The sequence below is a fragment of the Cryptosporidium sp. chipmunk genotype I genome (genome assembly GCF_004936735.1).
Source record: "Cryptosporidium sp. chipmunk genotype I strain 37763 chromosome Unknown contig_21, whole genome shotgun sequence".
In the NCBI taxonomy this organism is placed as follows: Eukaryota; Apicomplexa; class Conoidasida; order Eucoccidiorida; family Cryptosporidiidae; genus Cryptosporidium; species Cryptosporidium sp. chipmunk genotype I.
The window spans coordinates 62,609-77,249 of record NW_027125625.1 but is presented as its reverse complement, the minus strand read 5'-3'; the positions used below and the strand labels follow the sequence as shown (position 1 = coordinate 77,249).

At 24.4% G+C, this 14,641-nt stretch overlaps 8 protein-coding genes across 8 annotated transcripts; 5 read left to right on the top strand and 3 right to left on the bottom strand.

Annotated features, from left to right (window-relative positions):
- Positions 1-24: 24 nt before the first annotated feature.
- On the bottom strand, positions 25-1,638 carry ELE39_002014 (PP2Cc like phosphatase; the record flags this gene model as incomplete). The annotated part of the gene is made up of 1 exon (XM_067344864.1): positions 25-1,638. One exon carries the CDS (start codon positions 1,636-1,638, stop codon positions 25-27), a length of 1,614 nt encoding a protein of 537 aa, XP_067199298.1.
- A 383-nt stretch (positions 1,639-2,021) lies between these two features.
- Positions 2,022-2,357, bottom strand: ELE39_002013 (uncharacterized protein; the record flags this gene model as incomplete). The annotated part of the gene is made up of 1 exon (XM_067344863.1): positions 2,022-2,357. One exon carries the CDS (start codon positions 2,355-2,357, stop codon positions 2,022-2,024), a length of 336 nt encoding a protein of 111 aa, XP_067199297.1.
- A 760-nt stretch (positions 2,358-3,117) lies between these two features.
- ELE39_002012 (uncharacterized protein) lies at positions 3,118-4,251 on the top strand (the record flags this gene model as incomplete). Its single annotated transcript, XM_067344862.1, has 1 exon — positions 3,118-4,251. The coding sequence occupies one exon, from the start codon at positions 3,118-3,120 to the stop codon at positions 4,249-4,251; it is 1,134 nt and encodes a 377-aa protein (XP_067199296.1).
- A 1,024-nt stretch (positions 4,252-5,275) lies between these two features.
- Positions 5,276-6,103, bottom strand: ELE39_002010 (Sgn1p-like RRM domain containing; the record flags this gene model as incomplete). Its single annotated transcript, XM_067344860.1, has 1 exon — positions 5,276-6,103. The coding sequence occupies one exon, from the start codon at positions 6,101-6,103 to the stop codon at positions 5,276-5,278; it is 828 nt and encodes a 275-aa protein (XP_067199294.1).
- Positions 6,104-7,294: 1,191 nt separating this feature from the next.
- ELE39_002009 (Pre-mRNA polyadenylation factor) lies at positions 7,295-8,284 on the top strand (the record flags this gene model as incomplete). The annotated part of the gene is made up of 1 exon (XM_067344859.1): positions 7,295-8,284. One exon carries the CDS (start codon positions 7,295-7,297, stop codon positions 8,282-8,284), a length of 990 nt encoding a protein of 329 aa, XP_067199293.1.
- An 837-nt stretch (positions 8,285-9,121) lies between these two features.
- On the top strand, positions 9,122-11,713 carry ELE39_002008 (uncharacterized protein; the record flags this gene model as incomplete). The annotated part of the gene is made up of 1 exon (XM_067344858.1): positions 9,122-11,713. One exon carries the CDS (start codon positions 9,122-9,124, stop codon positions 11,711-11,713), a length of 2,592 nt encoding a protein of 863 aa, XP_067199292.1.
- Positions 11,714-11,901: 188 nt separating this feature from the next.
- ELE39_002007 (COPI associated) lies at positions 11,902-12,642 on the top strand (the record flags this gene model as incomplete). The annotated part of the gene is made up of 1 exon (XM_067344857.1): positions 11,902-12,642. The coding sequence occupies one exon, from the start codon at positions 11,902-11,904 to the stop codon at positions 12,640-12,642; it is 741 nt and encodes a 246-aa protein (XP_067199291.1).
- Positions 12,643-12,918: 276 nt separating this feature from the next.
- ELE39_002006 (uncharacterized protein) lies at positions 12,919-14,593 on the top strand (the record flags this gene model as incomplete). The annotated part of the gene is made up of 3 exons (XM_067344856.1): positions 12,919-13,009; positions 13,112-13,257; positions 13,316-14,593. 3 exons carry the CDS (start codon positions 12,919-12,921, stop codon positions 14,591-14,593), a joined length of 1,515 nt encoding a protein of 504 aa, XP_067199290.1.
- Between the last annotated feature and the right edge of the window lie 48 nt (positions 14,594-14,641).

Genomic DNA, 14,641 nt, shown 5'->3' with positions numbered 1-14,641 from the left:
AAATACAGTAAATGTAAATTTAATCTAATTTAATAATGCTATCATACAAACTTGATTATCAGTTACACCTCTAAGTAAAGATTCTGTTACTACGGAATGAGAAAGGATTGTTGAAATTATTTGTTTATTAAGTGTTGGATATTTTGAATATATTTCATTTAATATGCTCGAAACCATATCATTTAATTCTTCTTCTTGAAAAACTTGCCAAATGCTATCTGTTGCGATTACAATAAATTTATCAGAATCGGAAAAAAGATCAATACTAATTACTTGTGGTACATTATCAACCTCAAACTTATTTTTAAATGGAGGTTTATAAAATCCGAATCCTATTGCACTGTTTACAATATTTTCATTGTTATTCAAGTTTATTTCCGATACAATATTATTACTATTAATATAATCTTCATTATGAAATCTTAATATTTCATTATTTCTTGAAAGAAATCCTTTACATTTACCCAAATTACAAGAAAATAGTACATATTGATTATCAGATTTTGAATGAAAAATAAAACAAGAAATTAATCCTGAGCCAACGTTTAAAGAATCTTTTGTTGAATTTGTTAGTATCTTTTTATCAATTGTTAATATAGTTTTTAAGAAGATTTTTGCTAAATTGTATTTATTTAAGCAACTTTCATTATCAAGATTCAAATCCAATTCTGTAACTATAAGATTTTCAAGCTGTGATGTAATTCTATCACCATTATATGAATCTAATATACCAAAAAAAGATCCACTTGATAATTTTGAAATAAACCAACGATCATCCATTGTATTATTCATTCCTTGTTCATACCAATATCCTATACCTTTAATTGGAGTATCATATTGAAATACATCATTTAATGTTTCATAAGTAATATTATAATTATTCCTTGATAATAATTCTGATTTGTTTTCAATTTGGTTAATTATTTTATTCATTTCATCCTTATTATATTCATGGATAATATTCCTAATATCATTTAATTCTAGAGAATACTTCTTAAATATGCTTGAATGGCCAGTTTCTATTATATTATTTACACCTTCAATAAAATGTTTACCTATGTTACTCAATATATCTTGAACACTTATATCAATATTACTTTTATCTAATTTATTGTTCACTACTGACATAATATTTTGATTTCTTATTTTCGCTACTTCATTCTCTAATATATCCAGTTTTTTAAATATTGAATTTCTTAATTGGTTAATTTCATCCTCTTCATTTATTTCAAATGTACATGTTTCAACTCCTGGATCCATTTCATCAAGTAAATCTTTATATTCATGAAAATCATCTTTATTTTTAGAATTTGTTGAATCATTGTTTTTATCACTTTGAGGCTCTTTTGAAATTAATTCATTTTCGTTCAAATTATCAGTGCATTCTTCTACCTTCATTTCACTCAATTTAATCCGTAAATCTTGTGTGTTCTCTTCCAAATTGTAATTATTGTTATAATAATTTTCCTCTTCTTCCTCATCTAAATAATCATCATCAGATTCTAAGACTGCATTAATTGTTATTATTTTGTTTTTAAATAAATCATCTTTATAAATATCAAAAAAACTTTCTTCAATGAGTTTTGGAGTATGAATTCTTGAGTTTGATCTACTTTTAGTAAATATCTTAAATTTCATAATAACTAAATAAAGTAAAAACTATATGTAAATATAATATATCAAATATATTTATACTTTCAAAAAAGTGTGGAGAATTAAATAAAGTTAATTTACATATATATATATATATTAAGAACAACTTAACGTTTATTTAATGTTTGGATGCACAGAATTGACAGGTTCAGAATTTGTTATTACAAATCCACAAAATTTATTTTCTCTTGAATTATTTCTCTCTGAAAGATATTCATGTGGAATTAATGATAAATACTGAATAATATATCCGATGGCTGCTATAATAATTAAAATCAAAGTTGTGGTTATCCCTGCTAACCCATAGCAATCCTTATATGGGATACACTTATTCTATTAAAAACAGTTTGATATTAATTTGAATCAATTTAATTATATTTTACTTTATTATATTTACTTACCATTATTTTACATTCACAGACAACGCTATTGTCTTGATTATATTTGTTATTATGTTCCAAATTATTTAATGGATCTTTTAGATTCAGAGTACTTCCTTTCCAATTACTTTTGTTATTAATAGTTTGTAATTCTACTTTATTTGCTTTAATTTTAGTATTATTATTATTATTATTTATATCTAACAAAGGTTGTTTATAAATTACTCCCATATCATCTATTAAAATATTAACTTTGTTTCCAAGAATAATTTGTACTGCTGAAAAAAGGAAAATTATCAAGTTAAATAAGATCTTTCTTTTCATTTTATCACTAAATAGTTGAATGTGGAAAAATAAATGTTTAAGCATATATATATTTATATTAGTATTTTTATTCAAATCATAAATTTACTATTTTTCATCATCTAAAAAAAAAAGTAGTATTTATTACATGATTGTGTAACTTATTTTACTATATTACGTATAATTTATTTATACCGGTATAAATTGTGTTAAAAAAATTAATAATAAAATCATGGCGCCTAAATTTGCATGTTTAAATAATTCATAATTTAATCTGCTATTAAGTAATAATTTGACCTCAAGACAATGAGGATTAAATATTAAACAATTGGAGAAAAAACTATTAAAATTACATAACAAAAATATATAATCATGTATATACTTTGACTATTTAAATTCTAATTAAAAAAGGCATACTGAAAAAACGTTTGAATAGGAACATCGTAGAAATATCTGAAATAATAATAATCAATTAACACTAATTTGTAGTTGCATGCAAAAAAAAATTTAGAAAAAAAAAGAACTTTCTCCTCTCCCCCCAGTTATTATTTCAGGCCGGTATGGCAAAACTAACTATGAGTGCATGCAAGCACCGGTATAGATTAAATGCCTTGCATTTTTCTAATATAAATTGTCAGGAAAATTTGTCCACATGACGTAATATTAATAATAGTTTTTTAATTAATAAGTATTAATTTAAAGAAGAAAATTTTAAAAATCCAGTTAATTAAAATATTAGTAATAGAAATAATAATAAGGACTAATAGAGAAATAATAAAGTATGAGAATCAAAGTATTCTTCCTAATACAGATACTGTTATTAATTGCGTGTGTGAGAGGAGAGATAAAAAGAAATGAATTAAGTCGAAGGAATGAATATATATTAGTAAATAATGATGCTCCTCAGGTTCCGGTTGTAACAGAGACAAAAATCCCAATAAGGTATCCAAGATTTCCAGCTCAAAAGATGAGAACAAGTCATTCAAAATTGGAGGAATTATCTAAAAAATATTTGAATCCAATGATGAGAATTCCGGAATTGAATTATCAATATTTGTCATCAACAATGAGTAGATTTATGACAGTAATCTTAGCACTATTAGTGGTCCCATTTTCATTGTTGTCATTATTTGGAGATACTGGTGATTTAATTTTTGCGCAATTTGGATGTATTAGTGGTGTTTTTGGTTTTACTATGGGAATGATGATTTTTGGAGGATTAATTTCAGATACAATGACAATAATATTTTCAATTATAATTGGCTTTGCGAATATATATAGTACATTAAAGCTAACAAAAGTTAGAGAAATGCCTTTTGTATCGATAATATTCTTTTGTTTTCTGGCTTCAAATTTAATTTACCAATTATTGGCAGGAGTTCCAAATTATTCGATTAATCCATTATATACAGGACTAGGTGGTGCATTGTTAATGAAAATATCAAATATGTTTGGTTATCAATTCCAAAACCTTACGTTATTTATTATGGTACTCAAATTCTTTTATATTACTATTGTTCTTGGCATGGCTTTTTTAATATATTTTATTTTACCATCTGGTCTTAAAAAAGTTGCAGGTAATGAAAAGCAGACTGATGAAGAAATTTCTAATTTACAAAAGTATACTCAAAGTATATCTTCATTTATATTAACTTTCCCAATTGTATCATTTATCAGTCAAATGTTATATATATTTGGAGTATTCTCAACATCTCCTTTTGATATGCTCAGCTTCTTTTATATTCCATCTCAACTTCATTTTAATTACTATTCAACTTCAATTCTTCTTGCAGTATGGGTATCTTTGACAGTATCTGTGTTTTTATTTAGAACTAAGATTTCAAACAGAGACTCGTATCAGCCTAAATTTGTTAAATCACTCATTTCCGATTATTGGAAAGTACAAGAATTATAATCAAAGCTCAAATACAAATATAATAAATATGAACCAACTCCTTAAAAAAAAGAGATCATGGCTTAAAGAATCTGAATTGTAATTTATTCAAATATTGTTCTTTTTCTTTTTTTTGACTAATCAATTTAAAATCTCAAATGCAGCTATTATTAAACCCATTAATATTAATGCTTACATTTTCTCTCACAATAACTTAATAATATTCATTCAAGTACTTTATTGAATCTATTTATCTCAAAGATAAGAGAAATGATAATTTCTATTCTAAATTTTTTTTTTTACCTTTATGTTATGGTTTATTTATCAATTCATTCACGAATCTATTATTAACAAATAAATGAATGGGAGTTTATTTGGAACTGACTAGCTGATTAATTTGGAAAAAAATCAATATATATATATATATATATGTATATAATCAAGAGAAACAAACTTAGAAGAAAAGATCAAGAGAAAGAAGAAAGGGGCAATGCCAAGTATTAATTATAATAAATTACCAGACGAATTAATGTTAATAATAATATAATTATTAATAGTAATATTAATAGAGTGAAAAACAATGTACTCAAGGAATGCCAGAAATATATTGGTGGTAGTATAGTGAAATAATATAATAAATCTTCGGGTAACTACAATTAGTAGCGAATTAAAAGAAAAACTGTCCAACTCATTTTTTTAATTTAATCATTTATATTCATAATATTACATATTCAGTAAATTTCTTAAATTATATTACTATATATATTCTTCCATTATTTACATGCTAATTAATTCTTTTAATTTTTCTATTGGTTAACATATAATAACAATAATAATAGTTTTAGTAAAAAAACCTCTATATTTACATATTAATAATTCTTCATAATATTATAAATCAATAAAATATCCTCCTTTATAGTAAATTAATGTTCACCAAGTTTATATCATCTTTTTTAATTATAAAGTTTTAACCCAATAATAAAGAAAATAATATTAAGATAATTTCTCTTTAAGGAAAAGAAACAAATAACAACCATAAGTATATTCAATAAGGATTCACAATATGCCTATTACCTGAATAACCTCCAACTCCACCTCCTCCCCTATAAGACTTATAAGGATTACCATAATAGCCACGCATATTAGATCCAGGACCTCCAGACATCATTCCTCCTCTAGAATAGCCCCCCCTGAATCCACCTCTTCCCATACCTCCTCTAAATCCACCGCCTGGTCCCATTCCTCTTCCTCTATTATATCCTGGAATGTTCTTTCTCTTAGTTGAAACCTTAATTTGTCTACCTCTAAACATAGCTCCATCGAATTTTAGAGCAGTTTCGACAGCTTCGGGTTCGCAAAATTCTAAATAAGCAAATCCTTTTGGCATTCCCGTTCTTTTATCATTCATTATTGTAATTCTGTTAATACTTCCACAACTTTTAAATAAATCCTGTAATTCTGTTAATTTAGTACCATAATCAACATTTCCAATATAAATTGATCTCTTCATTTCCTCATCATCAACCGACCCAGGTAAATCGGTATCCATCATTCTTTCTCCTACATTCTTATTTGACTCATCATTCAAAGTTTTGTTCTCACTTAATTCAAAAAGATTAGCCCCAATAGCACTGGGTGTTTCAGAAACTCCAGAAGAATTGGAGGCGCCAATATTATTATTACTATCATTATTATTATTATTATTATTATTATTATTATTATTATTATTATTATTATTATTATTATTAGCTCCTGTTTTTGATGGCCCTGAGATAATATCACCTCTTGATAAATTTGGATTATTTGTCATCTTTTCGTCCTTTGATTCATTGTTAAATGATTCATCCAATCCAATTTGGTTAACTGAATCCATCTTACTGATAAACCTCAGAAACCCTTTGTTATGAATATTACTCAATTATTCGGAATTTCTCTATATTGATATGTAATGCTAATCTCTCGTTAATTTCAACTTAAATAGATTCTGAATGTATTTATGTATTATTTCTAGTTTGCTTTATCTATCCTTCTTGCTAATTCACAATGGTCTCCTCCTATCTGGTAATTAGACTATTTTTTTCAAAGAGATTCTTAACCTATTCACCAGAAAACGTAGCAATATTTCAGATTCGTACTACGTGTAATATTTATATATATATAAATTTTATATTTCTAATTCCAACTATTTTTTCTATTTGTCTACTATTCGACTTTTTAATTTTTTATTTATATATAAATATAAATATGTTTTTTATCCTTTTTTTCCCTTTCCTTTTTTTCCTTACTTTATCTTAAATATTTACAGGCCCAAAATTATTCTTTAGCTAAAATTTATTATTGAAGTCTAATATAAAGTGAAAACCCGCGCAAATTCCAAATTTAATATCATTTTGACTATACGTAGTCTTAAATATTATAATAATAATAAATATGTACATAATATTAATTTTTTTAATAGCAGTTATATGAAAAATCAAAGCAATGATTAAATCTAGGTATATAAAAAATTTGATATATATAATGTAATATTATGTATACTATCCTTTGATGTGTTTAATTAATATAATATTATTTATCATTATTACTAATAAATTAAGTTTAATAAAGAATAATAATAATAAAATAATAATAATAAATAATGAATAATAAATAAATTAATAATAATAATAATTAATATGTAATTGGTATTGTTATATAAATAATAAAGAAAAAACAGTACAAGTAAAAATATTAAATTGAATAGACTTCTATGAAATTAGGAGTAAGAATAAGAAAAAAAAATCATGTACTAGTAAGCATTTTAAAATAAATGCATTTTAAATATAAATAAAGTTAATATTTAAAAGTTATTATTTATTTGCAAATTGCAAATGTGTTTATATTAATAACAAAATTATTATTAATTATATATTTTGTGCATTAATCATCTAGTTTGAATTTCTCTCACCTCATTTGAGAAGGTAAATAGGGTAAAAATTAATAGAGAATTGAAATGCATATTTCTGTAGATTTTGGTGAGTAAAAGAACTTGAATAATATAGAGGACTATTAAACACATAATTAAATGAGTGGAAATAATTTTGAGGATTATATTTTAAAAAGCAACGATTCAACAAAAAATGAAGATTATGATGAGAATGATAATGAAGATAACGATGATGATGAGGATGTGACTTTTTTAATTTGTGGAGGAAATGAAGAAGGTGGATTAAAGGATTTTTCAAGAATGAATGACAAAAGCAGCTCAACTGGTGCTGGTGGTGTTATAGATAATTCAATGAATTCAGCTTCAGATGTTTTGAAAAAAGGAGCAATAGATTACAAATCGGGAAATACTGGAGCGTATAGTGGAAATTCCTCAAATACAAGTAATCAAAGAATGAATACAGGAGATCAAGGGTTACATGCCTTAACTGTTTCTAATACTATATATATTGACAATGAAGATAGTGCTACAGAGGAAAATCCATGTAAAGATCTCCAAATGGTTTGGGACAATAACCCAGAACAAAGACCTTGGAGCAGATTGCTGGATGTTTCTCCCTGGTTTAATTATGGCTTCACAGAAAAAACTTTCAAAGAATACATTATTAGACAGTTGGGAATAAGATGGGAACGCATTAAAAAACAAAACATTGAAACAAGTGATGACTTACTTAACAAAAGTACAATCACATCTGGCATTTCTAACTCAAATAATGTGAATACAAATTTGAATATAAATATAAACAATTCAAATGCTGTTATACCAAATCCAAATATCAAGATGATAAATAACATACCACCACCTATAACTGGCTTCCCATCAAATATGATTTATTTCCCACCTCCTCCACCACCACATTTAAATCCACCAATCCCTGGCCATCCAAATATGTATCATCAGCAACACATGTTCAACAACTTTTCTCATCACATACCTCATCATTCACACCTTCCTCCTCCAATACCTTCTCACCAAATCATGCACCACCCTGGATTACCGCCAAACAATATGAATCCAGGCGCCAATTCTGCATTTAATTCAAGGGGCAAGAAAAGACCTCCAGAATAATAATTTTAATTTCAAGATTTTTGAAGAATATCAACTCTATATATCTTTGGTCGATTATTTAAATTTTTAGATTAGGCTGTAAAGCTGCGAATATTAGATAACTAACTCTTTTATCACGTTTATCGACTTTTCTTCATTAATTATTTAATTAACGTAAGCTGTTAAATTCAGCCTTCATCTCTGAATTATATTATAGATGAGTTAAACATAAATCTTTTATTTCCTAATTAACTTGTAATAATATATATGTGTTTAAATGTGTGCTTGTATTAAGCTTCAAAATCTATTATGGTCATTTATATTATAGTTAATACATTAGTTTTTCCGACTAAATTAAATTAATTCTTTCTCACATTATTTTATTTTTACAAATATAATTATTTATTTTATTATTAAATTTTCTTCTTATGTAGAAAGAGAATTATATACATGTATGTTAAAAAAAAAAAAATGACACGTGTCAAAAATAACGGTTTAATAAATTTGCATTACTATTATTATTTATTAATAATAATATTAGTGCATTATTAAGTTAAAAAATAAAAAGATGATCCAATATAAACACATTTTAATTTGTGTGCAGGCAAAAAAAAATCAAATTAAAAGAAGCTTAATATAGTCATATTTAAAAGAAATTAATTTTTTACTAAAAAAAAATATATTTTTAATTTTCAAAGGTGCATTTTTAAAGATTTTGAAATAAATAATAAATTAAATTCGGGATTTAAATGATGAAGTAATTATAATTCAATTACAAGAAAAGCAAAATTTAAAAAAATTTTTAAAATTAAAGAGAATTTAATTCAAACAGAGAAAGAAATTAAATTAATATTGAAAATGAAAAATCTTTCTTCAACAAGTAAGAAAATACCAAGAAGGTATAGTTTAACAAAAAGTGAAAAAACTACACTAGGAAAGAGTCTATTACGGTATATCCAAGTTTCACATTATTTTGAGAAGCCAACAGTAACAATACTTAATGAAAATGTAAGAAATGATTTAATTAATAAGCAAAAAGAGGAAATAGAAAGAACAGATTTAGAGCAATTAATAAAGAAAAATGAAAAGAAAGTATGGAGAGAAATTAACCATAAGTTAGTAGAATGCATTGATGAAAGGGTGAATCTTCGTAATATTGACAAACAAAAGAATTGGTTAAAAAAAATGATTGATGAGAATCCTCCGGAAGGAAAAACTGAAATTGAAAGAAAAATAAGATTTCGTAAAAACATTCATGAAAATGCAGATCAAAATTATATAGATATAGAAACGAATGATATGGAAGAATATAAAGAGCGTATAAAAGGAGAAAAAAATGATGATGAAGCATTTAATATTCATATAAAATCAGAAAAAGGATTTCCCTTTTTGAATTTTCAATATAATAATATTGAAGAAACTGTCACAAATTGGAATCCTCCATCAATTAAAAGTGTAATAGAGGAGAGAGATTTTTCTAGAAAACTAAGAGTCATAAGGAAAGGTGAGACAAAACATACTAGTCATCACACTAAAGAAAATGAAATCGATGAAAATAACGTAATTTCTAAATATGATAATGAATCAAAAAGTGAAATGGAAAGTGATGAAGAAGATCAATCATACTATAAGATTCCTGTAATTGGAGAATTAATGTCAGAACACCAATTAAAAGAGAAATTTGAGGAAGAAGATAATATATATTTAAGACAATATCTAGATGAAATAAAGTGTGATACAAAAATCATCGACTTTGTTAAGGAGAAAAATAAATATAAAAGATTTAAGAAATGGTTAAAAAAAAATAAATTAAAATTAAAAAAGAGGGAAATAGTTCCTGAAGATAATCAGATAAATTCAAAAACGGATAATATTTTTGACTCGGTCTATGATAATAGTGATCAAGATGATGAAGCTAGAGATTTACATACAAGGAATGACTTTAGAAGATTTGACATATTATTAGACTCTAATTTATTTGGATATTGTGATTATGATGAGACAGATCATGTATTAAATGGAATTATTGAAAAAGAAAAATCAAAAAGAAAAAATGATATTTCGATTAATCAAATTGTTGACAAAGAAAAGAATAAAGATACTCAATTCAAAGAAAAGTTAAAAAAAGAAAATAATGTTGAGGTTGACAAGAATAAAAAGGATGATGAAGAGGATCAAGATGAAGATGATTTTGAAAGTGATGAAGATGATGATAGTGATGATGATACCGATAGTGATAGTGATGATGACGATGAAAAGGAAGAAAAGTTGGAAAGTGATGGTAATTATGGAAAAGGAGAAAATTTGAGTAATTCTCTTAAATCAACAAATTTCAATAAAAATATGAGTAAACAGGAAAAAATTAAGAATGAAACTGATAGCTCACATTTTAATAGAATGCTAAATATGTTATTAAACGCTGGTGCAGAAATTGACGATGACGAAGAAAAAATTATAAAGGAAGAAAGACGAGAGGAGCAGAATCTGGGTAGATTGAGAATGCCTAAAACAGTTAATAACCTTGGTAGTTTAAATAATACAAATTATACAGAAAGTTTGAAAGAATATTATGAAAAGAAAAAGAAGTTGAGAATTAATTTAAGAAGTAAAATATTGAAAGAATATAAAAATGAAAAAGAATATTCATTAGAGTTATTTTATAATAATCCAGTCATGTTGCAATCTTTTATTCAAAAAATGGATAATCAAATTAGTGAAGAAAAGAAAAAGTATGAATATGAGCAGAGTGAAAAGCTTCATTTATCATATAAGTTGAAGTTTATGATAGAGAAAAACGCTCATTTGAATTATTCAATTAGCAAAGCAGAAAAAGAAATTAATAATTTAAATAATGAATATATTGATAAAACTGAATATATTAAAAGTTATTCAAAAAAGTTGGAAGAAGAATTGATTGGTTTGGAGAAATTGCAAAGTATTCTAATTAATTCTTTAGGTATGTTAAGCCATTGGTGTGTATGTGAACCGGAATATTTGGATCCAAAATGTACCAAAAATTGGGAAAAATCAAGTATTGCTTTAGTACCAGGTGGAAGGCCATCACATGCATTATTAATATGTAAAAGGATTTGTCAATTTGATTCTAGACTTTCAAAATTATATAGTTCAATGTATATACATAATTATAAGGTCGGATTAAAAATATTAAAAAAGAGAGCAACTTTAAATAATGCAAACAAAATTCATAAATTAGACAATAAAGATAGGGAAAATGAGGATCATCTAAAAAGTCCTGAGAACAACAATCATAATAAAAATAAAAGTGATCATTTGAGTCAAGAAAAAACTCAAAGTAATGAAAAAGCGAGTTTTAATGATTTAAGTAATGAAGATCATAATAATCATGAAAATTATGATGATAATAGCCATTATAATGAGAGTAATAACATTACTGAGGATGATATTACAATTGATGGATTAAGTGATTAAAAATCGTGTAAAAAACATAAATATGACAGAATTTAACATTTTAAGAAAAAAACAAAAAAAAAAAAAAAAAGCAATAATTTTGACTTTACCACACTAAATTTACAACTTAATTATTTTACGAGAGATAATGAATAAAATACAATAAAGCAAATAAAATTATTTTGAATTTATATTTGAATAAATAAATCATGTCAAGAAAAAGTTCATCAGAAAGTAGGAAGACATCATTCAAGATATTTACATTGCAATTATTATGGATAGGATTTTTTATTATATTAATATTGGGTGGATTATCAGATTTAATATTATTTTATGACATTAAAAGAATGGTATTGAATATATTTATAATATTGAGTGGGATAATCAGCTTATTAGCAGAAGCATATTGTTTTAAATTTTATTCTTATATGCTATTTATTTATACTCCAATTGGCCGTGGATTATTTATGGCAATATTATCATGCTTAAATTTAAATGACAATTTATATTCAATAATAATCAGTTCTATATTGTTCTTTAATTCAATGATATATTTATTAATATCAGTAATATTTGGTGGTATTAATAAGCCATTATTCAATAGCTCATTAAAACATGAATTAAATTTGAGAGCTTTAATATATTTCATCAATAATTCAAATATTACTAAATACACATCTAAAACAACCGTTGGGCATACTAGTCATTCCAATAGCAGAAGAAAACATATTCATGATGACTCCATATCAAACAATAAATCAGAAAGTCATCACTATTCTCATTATCATGCTCATAATAATCATCATCGTAGCCATCATAAACATCATGATAATAATCAAGAAGATTATCATCATCATTCTAAACTTAAACACAGTAATCATAAAATTAACAGTATGCATAAATCTATTAATAACCATCAGGATCAAGAAGAAATTATTAATTTGGGGTAATTAAAATATTTATTATTAATAATCAAATTATGTGGTGCATGTTTATTATTTTGCATGCAAAATTAATTTATTAAAATTATTAAAAATATTTTTATTGGCGCCAACTGTGAAATATATTTTCAAAAAAAGAATAGATTCTGAGTATATGTTGAAGAATTATATTTTTAAAGTATTTTATTAATACAAAGCAACTATTTTAATTTAAAAACAATGAATGGATATGATCAATAAATAGATCAAGTGATTATAGCTTTTTTTTTTTTAACCCAACAAAAAATGGAGAAAAAAGTAATAACATCAAGATGTTTAAATATACATTTTCAAAGGGATTATGAATATATACATGATATAGCATGTGATGAAAATGGTAAGTAATATAATAATGATGATAAATTATCAAAATTAATTGGTGGAATTATAATGTATTTATTGAATATGAAACAATTTAACAATTAATTTGATTATTTAGGTGAATATATATTTGTTGTTTGTACAAATTCATTGAAGATTTACAAGTACGAAAGAAATGATGATTTGAGTTTGTTGACAATAATAAAATCACCGCATGAGAATGCAATAACAAAATGTACAATATGTCCAATAATTTCTGAAAAGGTAAATATTAATTATTAATCATTTAATTTGCTTACTAATTCAATTAATTAATACTTAGTATTCATTATTTGCAACAATCAGTGATGATAATACAATAGGAATATGGCTATTGAATAAAAGCAACAGAGATCTATTAAAATTATCATTTGAAAATACATATTCAATATCATTATTAAATGTTAATAATGATAATAATACTATAAATAATCATTTTGATAACATTGATAATAATAATAATAATAATAATAATAATAATAATATTAATAAATTGGGTGGAATATGTAATATGACAGCAAGATTAAGAGATTCAAGAAATACAATAGTAAACTCAAGTTTTGTATTAAATTATGAAAATAATAATAAATTAACAATAAATACATCAACAATAAATATATCACTAATAGTGTTTTCAAAAGATGGCCACTTCAGAATATATTCTTGTCAAGATTCACCATTATTTCATAATTGGTCGATAATAGAACAATTTACATGTAATATATCAATGAATAGTTACCAAATGACATCATTTTCATTTATAAAGAATTTAACTATTATTGATAATGATATTTATAATATGAATATGATAGCAGTAGGTTCAAATAATGGTATGATAAGTATTTTTGTCAAATTAAATTCTATAATCGAGGATCAATATTGTAATAATGATAATAATAATGAAAAAAATACTAGTGTTAATGTTGATAAAAAATCTCATGAATTATTTGCTACTTGGGATTGTTTATATGATACAAAAGATATTAATATACGAAATAATAATAAAAATGAAGATGATGTATTGGCAGGATTATTAAGGAATGATGTATTGGATGTAAAATGGTGTCCAAATTATTCAAGAAATTTTGAAATACTTGCTACGAGCCATGATTCTTTTATTTATTTTAATAATAATAATAATAATACTCAAAATAATAGTAACTATCATCAAATCAATAATAAAACTGAACAAGATGATATAAATCAAGTATTTAAGGAAATAAATGGTATACCTTGGATAGGTATATGGAAATGGGATTTATATGAGAAAAATAGAGGTAAATTAATATTAATTTATTCAATTATTAATCAAACAAATTATCCAACAAATTGTATATCTTGGGATATTAAAGGTACAGAATTTATAGCATGTACTGAATATAACATTACTAGATTTATTCAAAGTAATAATATAAATACAAATGATCAAATAGATGACGATTTGGATGATATTATATCCATAGATTCTTTAATTTTTCATGGTACAAAATTAAAAGAACAAGAAGATAAGTATATTATCAATGATTTCCCTTTATTTGTTAAATTTATCAGACCTATATAATAAAATATTTAAAAGAAATGTATTCAGCAATAACTCTGAAGATTATTA